Raw genomic sequence first — 16,223 nt, forward strand, 5'->3', positions numbered from 1 at the left:
GGCCCCTTCCCTTCCTCCCTTCCCCTCCCTCCTCTCCCCTTCCCCTCCCTTCCTCCGGCCCGCGGCGGCGCCGGCGTCCGGAGGAATTTGTGCCCCGGCTGGGCGCGGGAGGCGGCACCGCCGCCGGGAGGAGGAGGAGGAGGAGGAGGAAGAGGGGGGGGCAGCGAAGGAGGCTGCAGCGGGAGATGAGCCGCAGCGGGAGGACGGCGCGGTGCAGCCTCTGGCGGAGGGCAGCCCTGCCTCGGCGCCGCCGCTCCGCGCCCCTCTAGCCGGGGTGGGCTCTACCCAGCGCTGCGTGCACCGGCCCCGGAGAGCAGGGGGGGATCCGCTCCGGCGCCCGACAGCGGGATTTGGGGCTTCTCCCGGATCGAGGTCGCCGTCCTCGCCTCGGGCCGCGGCTCTGGCCCTCGCCGGGGAGGGCGGACCGGGGGGGTAACAATGGTGAAGTTTCTGGTGAGTTCTTGCTGCGCCCTGGCCGCCTCGGTGCTGCTCCGGCTCCGCCTCGGATCACGGTGAGGAGAAAATGAGCGAAGAGACGGCGGCTTCTAACAACGAGTAAGCCCCGCGCCGCGCGTGTCCGGGTGGCCGTGTGTCTGTCCCTATGTCTGTGTGTCTGGCCGTGCGCGTTCACGCGTGGCCGTGTCCACACTGCGCATTTCGCTGGCGGAGGTGGAAGCCCCGAGGCTGCCCTTTGTGAGGGAGCCCGGTGCGCGGGGGGTGCCCAAACTGCGGGCTTCGGTGAAGGGGGAGAGGCCGGCGCAGGTAAGGAGGCTGCGGGCGGGGGGCTCGCAGCGCCCGGGGAGGTGCGGGCACGGCCCGGCCCCGCTAGCAGCCCACTGCTCGTAGACATTTCGCATGGAAACTAGTGTGTGGGAGCTTCATCCTGCAGGAAACTGCTCCTGAATTTTAATTGGATGAGTCAGGCAGTGTAAATACAGCTTAAACCTACCCTAAAGCCCTGCTTTTTTCTTTTTTCCTCTTTTTTTTTTTTTTTTTTTAAAATGAGCACTTGGGACTTCTTTTTTTAAAAGAGGAAGGGGACAGTTCAAGGATCTCTTAATATTTTTAACGTGACTGGTCTGGAGGAAATCCAGAGGAGAATGTGTATGCGTGCGGCCGTAGCCCAGTGCATGTAATGGCTTTAAAAAAAATAAATACGGGGGTAGGAGGGGGGAAATATTTGTCAGAAAAAACGGGAGTTGTTTGTGGCCGTGAAAAACAAGCAGAAGGTATTTTGAAACTTTTGTTTTACGATTATTAGAAGAAAGTTGAGGTGCCTGGCTTCTCGCTGCCCGGCGGAGCTGCGCGGGGCGGCCCTCTTGTTATGAATGGTGCGGGGCAGCGCCCGGCCGCGGGCCGGGGGGAGCCGCTCCCCGCCGCAGGGGTCGGGCCCGAGGGGCGCCCCCCGCCCGCACTCCCCCCCTCCCATTTCCCCCTTCCCACCCGGCGCGGGGGCGGCGGTGCCCGCGGGCGCGCCCCGGATCCCGGTAGGGCCGGGGTTGGGGTTGCTTTTGGGGTTGCTTTTGGGGTCGGGGCCGGGTTGGCGAGGCGAGGCGATGCGATGCGGGCCGCGCCGCTGCGGTGTCAGTGGGGCCGGCGCTGGAGCCGCCGCCGCCGCCATGTTTTCTTTTTTGTGAATCGCTCTCATTTGCATACCACAATCTCCATTCATAAAAAAAAAATAATAAAAAATAATGGGAGGGAAAAAAAAAAAGAGAGAGCGGCGGCACCGGCGACCTGCAGCCAAGGGCTCCCCGCGAGGCGTGCGGGGCAGGCCCGCCGTGCCGAGGAGCGGCGGGCGGGCGGGCAGCGGGCGGCCGGGGCCGGGGGCTCGCCGGGCCCCGCGGCGCTGCCGCTCGGCGCCCGTTGACGCGGTGCTGTGGGAAAGCGCAGCTCGGGGAGGTGCCGCGAGCACGTGACCCGCTCCATTCATAAAATACCTGGCTGCCCATTCACAGCGCGCCGCAGTGCCGGCGCCCAGCGGGCTCCCGGCCCGGCCCGAGCGGACGGACGGATGAACGGACGGACGGACGGACGGACAGCTCGCAGCCGTGAGGGGCTGGGGAGGGCCGCGGGGGGCTGCCCCCCGCCCCTGTTGTCCGAGGGAGGGCTGCCTCGGTAAATGCCCCCGCGGCGCATTCACCTCCCAGGACCGCCCGGCCCCGAGGAGCTCTGCTCGGAACCCCCCCCCCCCCCCACCCGGGCCTCCCCCTCCGGCAGCGCCACCCAAACGTGGAACAGTGAAAACCGACCTCGGTGTAGGGACGGGCTTCCGAGCCGATTTTTGAACCGGTTTTTGGTCGTTTGCTCTTTACTGAGCTCTGCCAACTCGTGTCTGCAGGGGAGCAGCGCAGTGTGGAAGGCAGGCGGGCACACCTAACGAGGCGGCTGCAAACGTTGCCTGGAAGAAATGCAGGCGACGCTGGAGACTGCTACATTGGTAGAGATCGGCAATGCAGCCCGTCGTGGGCTGTTTACTTTGAGAATTTGATGGCAGATCAGGTGTCAGCGCTTCTCCTGAACCGATACCTTCACAGAAAGCGCCTCTGAAATATCAGAATTACAGAGAGATGTTTTTAACGTGGCGTAAGCTATCCAGAGGTCAAAATATTAACTTTGGCTTTAAATATTCTGAAATGTTCCTTTAAAAATAGTTGAATGTAATTCAGCGATGAAGGATCACTACGGCAGGCAGTGCAATGGTTTGATGCAACTGTTCTGCGGTTGCCAGTGTTAAAATGGTGATGTTCATCGCTGGTGAACACACTGTTTCATTATCTTAACGAATTATACTGAGGTGATCCTTAATTATACACTTGTGGAGTGGAGGAGGCTTTGTCATTATTGAGAGCTAAAAGAATACCTGAAAGGTTACTGATCATTTACTTAAAATGAGAAAAGAAAGCTCACATGCAGCATTTAGTTTGAGTTAATCCGGCGTTGCTGTACGGCTAAATGTATATAACCTAACAATGCATTATCAACAGCAGGGCTTTTTCTCACAGAACAGATATTTTTACTTCAGTTCTTAGAATATCAAAAGCAGCTCTAACTGGAGAGGAAAAAAAATATTTCTCAGTTTCCTTTGCTGTTTTGACAGCATTTCTGGCAAGGCCAGAGTCGTCGTTCCTCTTTGGTTGATTTTGCACGTAGCACAGACTGCCACTGTAAATGGAGGAGAAATATGACTGAAGCTCTAAATAAATCCTTTGTGGAAATAGGGCAGATCTACAAATTGAAATACATCATATATTGAAAGTTCACTGTGTTTAATTGTATTGGTATAATTGATATCATCAATGGCCTTGATTTCATTAACAAACTCTCAGCATGCAAGGGTGAATACGGGTACTTTGCAACACATTCGTGTCATTGTGGCTACCAGGAATATTCTGGTAATTGAGCATTATTCTTTGTTTATAAAACTTGGCTTCATGGAGCGAGACATAAAGATTTGTGGTGTCTAGAAATTGACCTCAGTTAATAATATTAAATTCTCAATGTCTTTTAAGCTGTAATGTGTGGTAGGAAAGATTAATTAAAAAGCTGCAGTATGGACTGTTTGGTTTCTTGTCGGCTGTGAGCACGTGGAAGGCAGCTGTATAAAATTCTGATTGCCGTGGCTGAATCTTCTTCGTGGTGATTTTTTGATTGTTCTTGTAAAGATTTCATTGTGTTTGTCAGTTAGGTGTTAGTTAACTGAGAGTACTTCTATACCTTTCCAGATACATATCTGTATTTATTTCTTTTCCCTCGGTGATGTTCTGTGAGCAGTGTGGTCAGTGCAAACAGAATGTGGTGTTCACAGATGCCATTAGTTTTTAAATGAAGGAATTAGTAGGATGTGTGGCCTTGTGGGTCAATCTACTGTTCGTGCAAATTAACATAATAATGTCAAAGTAAGCAGATCAGCAGGCACTGTACACGATTCCTAATTTGATGGCAGATTTTATTGGTGTCTGGAAATGCTGCTGGGTTTCAGTGTTGGGTAAAACAGAAGAAATGTTACGTTATGTAGTGCCTATTCAGTAGGGATGAATGATGACAGGATTAAGATGGAGTCCGAGTTGCTCCATTGAAAAGTAGGAGCGCTGCTTGTTGACTTTCCTCTGGGGTGCAGGTGGCCCCTTCTCTTTCTGAGGGAATGCCTGTGCTCCTGAATTGAACCTTGAGGGGTTTTTATGTACTGCGTTTGTATAGATTCAGGCTGTCATATATGAATCGTTCTGCTCCTCCGGTATAGGTAACCTCATGCTCATTTTCCTAGATAATTTAATTCTGGAGATGATAAATCAAAGAAACGCTGAGTATACACTAATGCTGTGTGCTTAACAACCTCTAGATTATGATGGTCTAAACAGCCTCACGTGTTGATTTGAAATAAAATTCTTGCCCTATTCATATATCTTCCTTGAATATTAATGAAGATACTGTTTATGTTTCATATGGGCTTCAGAATTCCTCATAGTCCAAGCCCAAATGCTGAAAGATGAGCATGAGATCATATCTGAGACAGAGAAGCCATCTAGCTTGTTTTTATTAGTTCTGAAAGGATTTTAACGTGTTTCAGCAGGCTAATTTTATTTCTGCTGCTGAGGGCATATACAGGCTTCAGAATTCTTCATCCCTTAATATAAGGAATTTGTGTTTTTAAAAAAAATGTTTGTTTTGGGGAAAGTGTCTTCTAAACCACTCAGTTATATGATGAAATCATTCCAATTCAGATATATTTTCTTTTGTGGGGATGGCTCTTTATTTAGAGTCCCTGGGAGGCTCTTCCAGTTTTGTGAATGGCTTCTTGCTGTCTCTTTGGCTTTATGCTACGCAGTGCTATTCTGAAGGTGAAACTGAATTTACATATTACATAATCTGGAAGCCAAGACTTTATTTTTATTTTTTTTAAAGGTTCAACTTAGCAACGTTACTTGATTATTGTGGTACTGCATAAAATATGTTTTTTGTCTGTTTCAGCACAACTGGAGCCTGTGATATTTGAATTTTGAAATGACAATCTTTTCCTTGTTTGTTTGTTTAAAATCTAATGTGCCTGAGCTGTTAAAATGGCAGTGACGGCATCAGTGTACGCTTCTAAAGTAAAGACATTTCTTGAAAGGAATATATCTTGACAGGACCAGAAGTCACAGGATTAAAGCCGAGGGCATTCCTGGTGTTTTTAGGCTAAACACTGGCATTTTTCTTTTGTTTGTTTAGCCATTCTTGTGAATATTTGGGAAAATCATATGCATTGGTGATGACTTGATGGGATATGACAAACAGCAGAAACAAAAAATACTATTCAGAATACTGATGCAAGTTGAAAAAGGAGACAACGGAAATACTTTTGTCAGTTTGGGTTTTTACCACTCTGATTCTGATATAAAAATGAAACAAAACAAAAAAACTATGATATGGTTTACAGCATACATTGTCTTAAACTGTATTTTCTGATGCTTAAATGTTTGCTTTCTCACTCTTACTGTTCTCCCCTGATTGAATGGGTTGCAGTTTCCTTAAAGGACCCAGAGAGCTTGCTGGGGGTTGCCATGTTGTTGAGGTTCCCTGTTTCTTTATGGGTGTTTTAAAAATGAACCATCTTTGTCTTTTTCCTCTCTGTTCACATGTTCAGTATTTAAGCAAACAGATTTAACTAGCATAGTTTGCACAGCTACTGAACAGCTGGAATTGGTTGCAAACAGAAATTGAATGGATCTATCGTGGTTCCTCAAAATCTACTCCTCCTCTCCCTTGAAAATACTTGTTACTCTATCTGAAAGCTCTCCTAGTTGCAAAATATTTATTTAATGATTGGTGGCAATGTTTATATCTTTATTAAAGTATTTTATTTTGGAATATTTGTACCATGTATTTGCAACATTTTTCTGTGCTTTGATACCTTGTTAGGGGTGTTCTCCACCCAGCCTTAGTATTCAGCAGAAATAATCTTCAGCAATACTTCTTATTTAAAGGAAGGAAGAGAACCGGGTGCTCTTTTGGTATGTTGTATTAACCAATATTTCTAGATTTAAGGCAATCCATGCTTTTTTTTTAAATTTATTTTTCCTATTCTTGGTAAGAGAATAGGTCTTCTGCTGATGATTAAAATATGATTTCATAAAATATGTTAGCTGGCACTACTCCATGTGCTTTTTTCATAAATGATGCAGTATCATGTCCTATATGGTAACATATTTTATGGTATACAGTACCATGGTAAACATGGTATATCTCTCCTCCTCTTTGAATAGTATCTGTTACAGAACTCAGTCTCTAAGACTATGGTGGTTTTGAACAACACCTACTTGTAAGAACTGAGCAGATATTTTATGTGCATGTTTGCACATCTTTTCCAGCTTATCTTATTCATTATGCTCTTGCTGATATTTCTTGTATGAGTTTGTTGAGAAAATACTTTTTTTATATTCTCTGTGTTATATTCACTGTTCTTCTATTTGTGACAAGAAAATAATTTTTTAAAAAGCAAAAAAAACCAAATTTTTAGATATGCTGAGGGACCGAAAATATGCATTTAAGTGTTTTTGAGTACTGAAATTTATTATAAATGTTCCTGTAATTAAATAATAGCAGACTTGTTGCACACTTTTGCAATCCATAATTCCCACTGCTCCAACTTAAAGCGGGCAAAGAATAAAATCCCAGTGCAGTCATGATAATTACATCTATGTAAGGAGCTCACACGCATTTTTGTCTCCAAGAATTCACTGTCATGTGATAGTAAATACTTCAAACAAGGAAAATATGCCATGGATATGAACACAAGTTTGGTAACAGCAATGCAGAACAGAGCATAAGAAAATACTCTCCTAATATGTGCTGCATGAGAATTGCCCAAATGTATGCCACCAAAACATCTAAACCATGTTAAAAAAAGGTGGCAAGTTATTCTCCCCCCCCCCCCCAAGATCCTTGTGGTTGAAAAATATGACCACTGTTGCATGGGATACTTTTGCTGGGTGAGGAAGTCCTGTAATCCATGCTTCTACTACGAGTCAAACACTTCACCTGCTCAGGAGCCTTACAGACATGATGTGAGCCATTTCGCTTGAATGGTTTGTGAGAGCAGGCTTCCTTAAAGTCTATGGAAAGTCTTTTTCTGGACTTTTTAAAATTATTTTTTAAGAAAAAACCTACATCTTCCCCAAGAAGGTCTGACCACTGTTGCGAAATGCTCTTTTTCTTTGACATGCACTGACAGGTTGCGACACTGACAGAAGTTTGTCGAAGCAAGAATGAAAGTGAGTTATTTCAGTTTTAGTGAAGTCAAACGCTGTCAATAAATGAGTGTAATGATAAGAAGTATCAGGAATTTCATTAATAAAACAAATACTGAAAACTAGGGTGCAGTTTATTAAAAATTGCCACTGAAACTGATTGTCTAAGCTAATTAAAAGCAGAATTGGCAAGAGAGAGCTCTCGGTGAAGGCTCCTGTCTGCAATTTTTTTCTTTCAGAAACTGCAGAACTGTTTTGGTGAAGTGGTATAAAGCTTGAGGGCAGAAGTGACTTCTCTCTTTAACCTTTTGAAAAGATTAAATAAGGGTAGTGAAAGGTGGGAGTACAGAGACTGCTCTGATGTAGGAATTTTTATGTAGCTTCCTCAAAACTTGTCAGCCTCTCAGACGTGACGAAGTGCTCAGTGCCCTCAGGTACTTTCTTCCGGAGCGTGGCACGCTTGGCCTGGCTTCCCGTACAGCACACCGTAACGTGAAGCCTGCCATCGAGGCCAATATCTGCTGAGCTTGGAAGAGGAACGTGGGTTTGAAAGGTGTACAGAGTAATTCATGAGTAAGAGTTGGGTCCCATGCCTCTAAAATCTCTAAAATAGGAAAATCTGTTTGTTTGTTTGTTTTCTAGGTGAGTGGCTGACCTTATGTACCAAATTTCTGTTTTTGAGCTCTACTTCCTGTTGCTAATCCCTGGTCTGTACTCCCTTTAAGAACAAGAAAAATTGGAACTTTCTTTGTAGGGTAAATTTTACAATAGCACAGTTTGTTCCTTTTCAGGGGCAATTATCTATCTCATTACAAATATCGCTTGTAGTTTGAGTGCTGCTGATCTGTGCTGTGGATGTCGTGGAAAAAAAATCTGTCTTCAGTCTTGCAAAATTAAAAAAAAAAAAAGTTCTTTTGATTACTGGTTCCAGTATTATATAATGGGTGTGCTAAGAGAATGCAAAGTTGTAAAATGAAATGCTTGAGAACTTCCAAGCTTCCAAACAGAAATTGTGCAATTATAATCCACGTGGCCAAGGGGTATGAATTTTGATGATTTTGATAATGAGACAGAGACAGCACTGTAATCACGCGGCCTGGGTTCTGCTCTCAAACCTTCACATTAGGAAACACCCATTTTCCCTTTTTTCAGCTCCTTGCCTTACTTGTTGCTCATCCTGTGTCAGGAATGAGGGCAGCACCTTCTGATTGAGCACAGGTAGTTCTTTGTCATTGGGCACTGCATCCTAATAAGGGTGCAAATTCCATAACTACTAATAATGAGAAGTAAAGCAATGTTCCTCTAATAGGCTTGTTAGATTTTTTTGTTTGGTTGTTTCTCCAGTTTCATCTGGTTTTAGTCTTTAATCTTCACATTTCAGCAATGGGAGTATTTCAGATGTTGGTAATATTACTGTAATTCTATCCAGATTCGTTGCCTGTTTCTTGTATCCCTTCTGCTAGCGTGATTTTCTTAATCCTTATCTGAAAGATGGGTTTCTCTTGGTTTTGTTGGTTTGGTTTGTTTTTTCCCCTCAGTTTGGAAACTCTCTCTGAGAAGTTATTTGTGAGAGTAATATATTATGTTGAACTTGCCTTCTGCTTTACTTCTTCCAAGGCGGTAATGACATCTGTTAGCAGAAGTCATGACACCGGCAGCTACGTACGCCTTGCGTGTTAGCCATGGTGCCAGTTAGGCTGCTGACATGGATGGGCACACGTGCTGCGGGGGCACCCACAGCCACTACCCCATCAGCGTTGGGCTGATCCCTAGCACGCTACCCGTGTGCTCTCTGTATCTGTGCGAACGAGCGGCTCCAGCTCAAAATATCTCCCGTTGTCTTAGCTGCGTGCAGCTTGAAGCATCCTTTCCCAGAGCCCCCGTAGCACCTTAAAATGTACGCACTTTGTTTCCATGGCAATGGGGAAGCATCTTGCACGTCGGCAGCCCTGCGTCAGGTAATGGAGGGCCTGCAGAAGGCGACCCAGCGTCTCCCAGGGGCCTGCTACGGGAGCCACCCGGGTCTCGCAGGGAGAGCAGGCGCTGCTCGGCCTACAGGGCCTCCGTGGGGCGGAGGGGACCGCTTCAAAACGAGGTCAGAAGCTCAAGCCGTGTTGCCTTACTGCATGCTTTTAAGCACCTTGTGTCATGGGCTTAGGGTGCTCTGCAGGGGTTGCAGCGCTAACAGGCTTGTGCACGTGTGTTGCTGGTGTGTTTGTCACCAGTGCGTGAGCAGGTTTGGTTTTTGGTGAGCTCCTTTGGTTTCCAGAGCAGGAGTTTGCTACCTTGGTTTCTCTCTTACGGCTGCCTAGTCCTGCAAAGGAAGAATGTGTCCACATTTATCCCCCTGAAGCAAGGCAGAAAACGTGAACTCATTTATTACTCCAAATCTGGATGAAGAACAGGTCTAGTAAAGGAAGATACTCCAGAATAAGACATGAATTTAGTAGTAGTTTAGTACAGTGTTATTTCCTGTTGGTGTGCTTTCATTCTCCTTCTGAAGTAAGTTGTGGTTAACTAGAGGAAAGCCGATATGCTCTTTTACCTGAGGAGAGGAGCTTTTCAGGTTCTTCTCTTCAGGCCTTTCCTTCTATGCTACGCCTATTCAAACTCTAGTTCGGGTGGTTTTCTTATTTTGTTTTTGTCTTGCCTTAGACATCTTGTTACTTGTGGGTGTGGGGTTGTTGTTGTTGTTCCTTGGGTTTTGTTTTCATTTCCTCCTAAAAGTGGCATATCTTTCTGGGTTTTGAAGTGGTGAGGTCGTTTTGGTTTTTGTTTTTTCTTGGACGCTCTGGGACAGCACAAACAGAACCCAAATAAAAACATGTGTTCCCTTTGTTGTAGAAAGACAAAATGCTTCCCACAGGCTATGAGTTATGTGTATAGAATTGTGTGTAGCCTTGCTTCCGAACAAAATCTATAGATTAAACTCCTGGAATAACTAGAAAGAATCTTACTGATTCTGTTACTGTTTCAGCTGTTTTTTTAGGTGGGAGCAATTGCTGGGAGGTACAGGATTGGCTTTTCTGTCTTTTGGCATATCTGTGCTGCATGAGCTTGATCCTCACCACTGAAGATAAAAGGGGAAGTGAAAGCTTTAAAGTAATGTTTGGTCTTCGTGCTCCTTCCAACTTGTGGGTGTGAACAATGAGCTTTGATCGACATACCATCCCACATAAGGCACGATGATCCAAATCTCTGCCATGTGCTTCAGGAAGAGATTATTTCAGTAGAGAAGTTACAAGAGAGATCCTGTGTAACTTTTACATGTCAAAGGAAGGAAGGAGTGTCATTTCTCAAGGGCCAGAGTAATTTTGACCAACTATTTTCTAAGGTTGCTTCCCTGTTTGTTTCTCAGGCAGCGAGAGCAATATTTGGGGGTGGGAGCTGAGTACTCTTAAAACATTCTGAAGAAATATTTAATTGTTTATAGAAGTGAAAGATTGCTTTAAATCATTATGCTTTTTATTATCTTGCATTTGCTGAAGTGTAGAAATTGCCAGATAAGATGCACAAAACCACAGTCTGAGTGTTAAACCAAGTTTTCTTAGTGGTTGTCTCCTTAGGAAGTGTTGGTTTTGTTTTAGTTAATTCAAAGTTGAGAAACGTCGCTGGTCTGGGATAACAAGAACATAATCCTAATAATAATAACATACATCTGTGATTCAAGTCAGTTTAACTTAATTCTCAAGCTTCAGTGTCAAGGATACAAAACAGTAATTCACTGTTTTCCACCCTAAAGTAAAAAATTAAGAATGTAAATATTCTGTACAATAGTACAAAAACACAAGGAGACAATATGCCTCCTTTTGTAAACATTACTAAAAAAAAAAATTATTGCAAGGTTACATCCTGGGGCAGATCAGGATATTTAGGTTACCAATCTTGCTACCAAATGGTTACCAAACAGTGCTAGTAAGCCTTTCATTAGGAAAATAGAGTATATATGTCAAGGAAGATTATAATCTTCTTGTTTGCTAATTTAAAGGAGGATTCAAATAATAGTGAAAGTCACTACAGCTTAAATCAATCACATTTTTCAGCTACTGGTAACTTCAAGAGTTAGTTATCTTCACCTTCTGAAGCCCATATATTGTCTTGGACACCAAAGCCAGAAAAGAAACCAGCAAGCAGCTGAGGCACCAGTCAGTGCCTCCAGTGGTATTTGAGCATTTTAGGGGAGGGTTGTTTATACATGCCTTTACTTTTTGTGAAGTTGAAGGTTTACTTTTTGGCAGTGTACAAAATATTTGAAGTTTATCAGAGGTAAATGTAGCATCTTCGGCAGAGCGCAGATCTCATGCTATCTGCACTGAGTGTAACCCTGTAGTAACATGACCTGTTTTCTACTTTTTTTTCCGTGTCTCAATTATAGTTAGGCATATTTACAGTGGAGAAAGCATAACTGTCATTTCCAAGTTTTAGCATGAGCATCTATGATCTAGGGTGTGTTAGAGAGGACTTCTTTTTGTATGCTCCCTTATTTTCCTGTATTATCAAAAAGGTATATTTTATTCTAAAGAAATGTTGTCTTAACAGTTAAATTGAAAGGTGCTATTCAAGCTTTTATCATTGACTAGGAAAATCAGTTTGTTGTATCATATTTTCAGTTAGGATGCAAATTTTGTTGTCTTTATTTACACGGGAAAATTATGTTCTTCAAAAGGCTTTCTGCTTTCCTCTGCCGTGAGTTTTGTCAGAGAATGATTCTTTGGAATATATCCTTTGGCAATAACAGTGTTGGTCTAAAAGCAACAAGTTCTCTTAGTCTAACCTTTTCTTGGTGCATTACTTCAGTACATCTCAGGAAGTTCAGTTTGATACTTCTCAAGGTTAAAGTTGGCAGGTAGTATTTGTATGCCTTCAACCTCCACAGAGAGCATGATCAGAAATTGTTCTAATGTGTCAGTGGAAGTAGGCAGGATTATATATTACCTCTGTATCTTTTTTGTTTTTTTCCTAATGACAAAACTTCTGTTCATTAATCTCCAGTCTTGTGAACTCCATTGCATACCATGTTCTTCACAAATGAAAATGTTTCGGGTGTGGTTTATTAATTTCAATCCATAGCCTTGCAGTGGCACTTCACAAATCTGGTTGTTGAGGCTGCTACCAAGTGAAGTTCCAAGATCCACAGGAGATGAGCCGAATTTATTGTTCATGGTAGCATTTGAGAGTGCATGAATTTATGTCTGTAATTCTGAAGGTCTGGAAGTTGATATTCCTCTGTAAAGCTATGCAGAACAGGGATATTCACAAGCAAATCTGCATAATTATGATGTGTAGTTTTTTGTTTTTGTATTAAGAGGTGTTAATCTGAACTTCTTTTTAAAAGCCTTTCCCAAATAGTATGAAGTTTTGTAGTTGTATGACTGATAGGTGCTAGAGGTGGGTTTGTTTTATTGGGTTTTGATAGACTATTTACATAATTTGAAATACTTAACTCTTCAGAATGCTGTTATTTTAATCCTTTCTGTCAACCTGGGAAGTATTTCAGTATAAGGTAAAGTTACGTAAGTACACAAGCCCTTTAAAATAGAAATAAAAAGAATTCCATTAATACCCAGCGTTTCACCAACCCTGACAAATCCAGTTTTCACTGAATAAACAGCACTGGTGCTGTCATTTTGACACACAAAATAACTTTGCCTCTTTGTAGTTAATAGCCACCTCTTAAAGCATCTAAAGCAAATTTACAGTTGAGATTAGTTAATGAGGGAGAGTGGGAGTAGATTTATTTGAAATCCACTGAACTTAACTGCTCACTTGTTTGCTTTTTAATGGTAAAGCAGATCTATGGTTTGAAACAGTTTGGGGAAGTTTTTGTGACAAAGAAGATGATGGTCAGAACTACCTTAAAGCTGCAAAGGGGTCAGCTAAAACTTTTCCTCTCTGGGTTTAACATTGATTAGAAATGACATTGGAAATCTCCCTTTGAAAATGTTCGAGAAACTTGATACCCGAGATATTGAAGCCATTCAGAGAGAGACTATGTGCCCAAAGCATTCAAAGGTCATTACAAAACAGTAAAATATAGCACTAAATTATTGTTATTTTAAGATATTAATGCTTTACATAAAAATATAAGAATTGCTGTAAAGGATCTGACAAAAATTCTTGTTGACATCCTTTCTCTGACTTTTCCCACTTGCTATATGTGGTTAAATTCCATGCATATCTGTTTCCTCATCAGGATGGATTATATTATTTGTTCCTTGATTCCTTGTTGGAAAATTTTACCTTGTGGTTGTCTGGTGGTACTTCATTTTTGCTTTAGTAGCAGTCTAGCTTTAGATGGCTTATCTGTTCTCAGAGTAAATGTTGTGTTCTCAGGCATTTGGAAGTTGAAGTAAGCTGAAATTGCTATGCCAGATCATTCAGTTTCAGTCTCTTGGTACACTTAGTTTGCTGTTCATGTTTGTGTATTAGAACTTGAAATTAGTTTTAGTATCTAAATGGATTGTTTCAGAGCATTGTGTACTGCATGGGTATTTCTTTTCTCGAAACAGTTTGTTTCACAAGAACCACGTGAATAAGGTGATGAGATGAAACAGCAGTGTTTCCAGTAGCTACACAAGGTTCAAGAGGAAAACTTATCAATTCAGGTTTTGTTAGGAAATGCATTGCATTTATGTTCATGTCAACGTCAACAGCTTGCTTTCTGATGTAAAGTAATATCCTACTAGGAGGAGAAAGGGAATTGACAGTACTGGCACTCTTGGGCTTTGGCCTTGAACGAGCACCTCCTGAAGTGGGAAGGGGACTTCTGCGCCCTCTCCTTCATTCTCCAGGGCAGTCAGGGCTGGCTCATGAGTACTTCCAAGCTGCTTTGTTTCTACCTCAGCTGTCAGAAGGGCAGTTTCATTATGTTTCCAAGACTGTACATTCTTATCATCAGATCTAACCTACTTTCTGAGATGCAGCTTCACACTAGATACATAGTCGAAGGTGCAACGAGAAGGCTTCTAGATTTTAAAAGTTAAATATTATCCATATTTATTTCTGTGTTCCGTAGGTCAGTCTGTCATTTTTGTACCTGAAACAAAATGTATTTAATAGAAATTGATTGAATGCAAGGAATTTGTTTGTTTGGGCCAAAGCAGTACAAACTGTAAATGTGAAATTGTATTTGCTTATGATAGCTGCCAAGTATTTTAAATTACTTTTTTCCCCTTGTTGCTATTAGTATTGTTGAACTTCTTATAGGCAGTTTCTCAGAAGTAAATTATACCACTGCTGTTCTTGCTGCACACAATGCTTTCTCAGCTGTAAAATCTCAAAGATGTATCGTTAGCAAAACTGTCTCATTTTTATCAAGGTGGGATTAAAGAAAGGAAGGTATCTCATGGGAAAAAAAATGGAGTGAAGCAGGGGAAAAATGGCAGGACAAGTAAATATGCTGTAAGAGCTACCTGTGTCTACAAAGTATATTAATTCCTCTCCCTTTCTTAGAGCTGGGCCCCCTGCCAGAGAGGTCTCAGCCCCAGCCGGGGCTGGCGGGAGCGGTGCTGCCTGCGGGAGGTGATGGATGCCCCGCGCGCAATTCTCGGTGGCATTGGCACTCACCAAAGCTCCCTTTCTTTGCTCGAGTTTATCCCTACTGGAAGTTAAAATGAAAGGCAAAAGAGACAGGAAGACAATGCTGAAAAGATGAAAAAGACTGACAAGTAAGGAGAGAAATCTAAGGCCTAGCTTTAGGTATGCATTTAAAAGTCAATTAGGCAAACTACCAGCATTAGGTTTCTAAAATTATTTCAGATGCCTGTCTCGCTATTTGAAAGCTCTTCTTGTAGCAGATTTTTAAGCTTTTTCATTGAACTATAGTACAGCGAACATTAGAGTCCTTTATTAAGACTGTTTCTCGTATTGAGTTATTGCCCTGTCACCCAGTGCATTAGGTTCTAGAGAAATACCTAGTAAACCCCACTGCCTAATTGATGTGCTGTTTGGAAGCTATAGATAGTTTGTCTAAGAACTGCTTCCAGTCCTACCAGTAGTATCCATGGCACTAGTAAGAAGGCATTTCTAGGCAATTTTTGTAGGCTTTATTCATTAGCTTTCTTGCTACTTTAAAAGAATGCCCATACGCTATTCTGAGATTTTAAAGAAAATGCAAAGAGAAGTTTAAATGTCTCTGTGGGCTCTGCAGCTGCCATTCTGTATATGACGAGTGACAGGCTTCACCAGAGCTCCTGTTTCTGAAGGCAGGAGACCACGATTCTGAAACACGTTATAGCGGTGTTATTTATATCCTGCCAAAAGCAATTATCCTGCAAGGCTTATAAATATGTGTTAGCATTTGTGTGTGTGATAAACTCTGTAGACTTCCACGGAGATCTGTAGGTCTACTCAGACTGATATATTTAAATTTTTGCAGGACTGAAGCCCAAATACTTGCATAAAAAGATGTTTCTAGTGCAGGCATATGCTGATTATTCAGTAGAGAGTGTGGCAGAAGTCTTTCTTTGGGACAGGTCTTTCATGATTAGGCTTATTATTATACCAAGGTAAAGAGTTTTTACATTTAACAGCATTTGATAAAAGTTGTTTTTAAGAAATATGGTTTGATCCACGAGGATCTTTCCAACAACTTTTAAGCTTTAAGAGCCCTTATCTGTCCAAGAACCCTATTTTTAATTCCTGTGAATCCTGTACTTCCCCACGAAGATTCTTATTTTATTTTTTTACTCCTTAAAAGTGCCTTCAGTAGGCTACTTTAAGCCCTAAAAGTGGTCTTGTTCTGCACTGTGTCTTTTCGTCACCCTGTGACAGAAAATGAGCTCCACTGTTGGAGGAAAAGGCCTGTGCTTTGGATCTCGGCTACCAAATAGAGCAGCTTTTCTGTTCACCCCGCAGCTGCTGTTACTGTTTCATTCTGCAACTGCTAGAGGATGGGCAAGTAACCATCCTCATACGAGACAAAAATATAACTCCATTAGTCAGCTGGCGTGGGTTGTTGAAGCAGAAATGCAGGCAGTATTTTCTCCTGGTGGA

General features: G+C 42.7%; 1 protein-coding gene across 4 annotated transcripts in view; it reads left to right on the forward strand.

Annotated features, from left to right (window-relative positions):
• Nucleotides 1-279: 279 nt before the first annotated feature.
• SPRED1 (sprouty related EVH1 domain containing 1) overlaps nucleotides 280-16,223 on the forward strand; it is a 57,107-nt gene continuing 41,163 nt past the window's right edge. For 2 of the 4 annotated variants that reach the window (XM_083836633.1, XM_083836634.1), the window contains exon 1: nucleotides 280-555. In XM_083836633.1, coding sequence (XP_083692759.1) covers nucleotides 524-555 — 32 coding nt within the window. In that variant the 5' untranslated portion in view covers nucleotides 280-523. Of the gene's footprint in view, nucleotides 556-1,943; nucleotides 2,119-16,223 lie in introns of those variants that run through there. The other 2 variants (XM_083836632.1, XM_083836631.1) reach the window with 2 other exon arrangements.

The sequence above is a fragment of the Anser anser genome (genome assembly GCF_964211835.1).
Source record: "Anser anser genome assembly, chromosome: 5".
In the NCBI taxonomy this organism is placed as follows: domain Eukaryota; kingdom Metazoa; phylum Chordata; class Aves; order Anseriformes; family Anatidae; genus Anser; species Anser anser.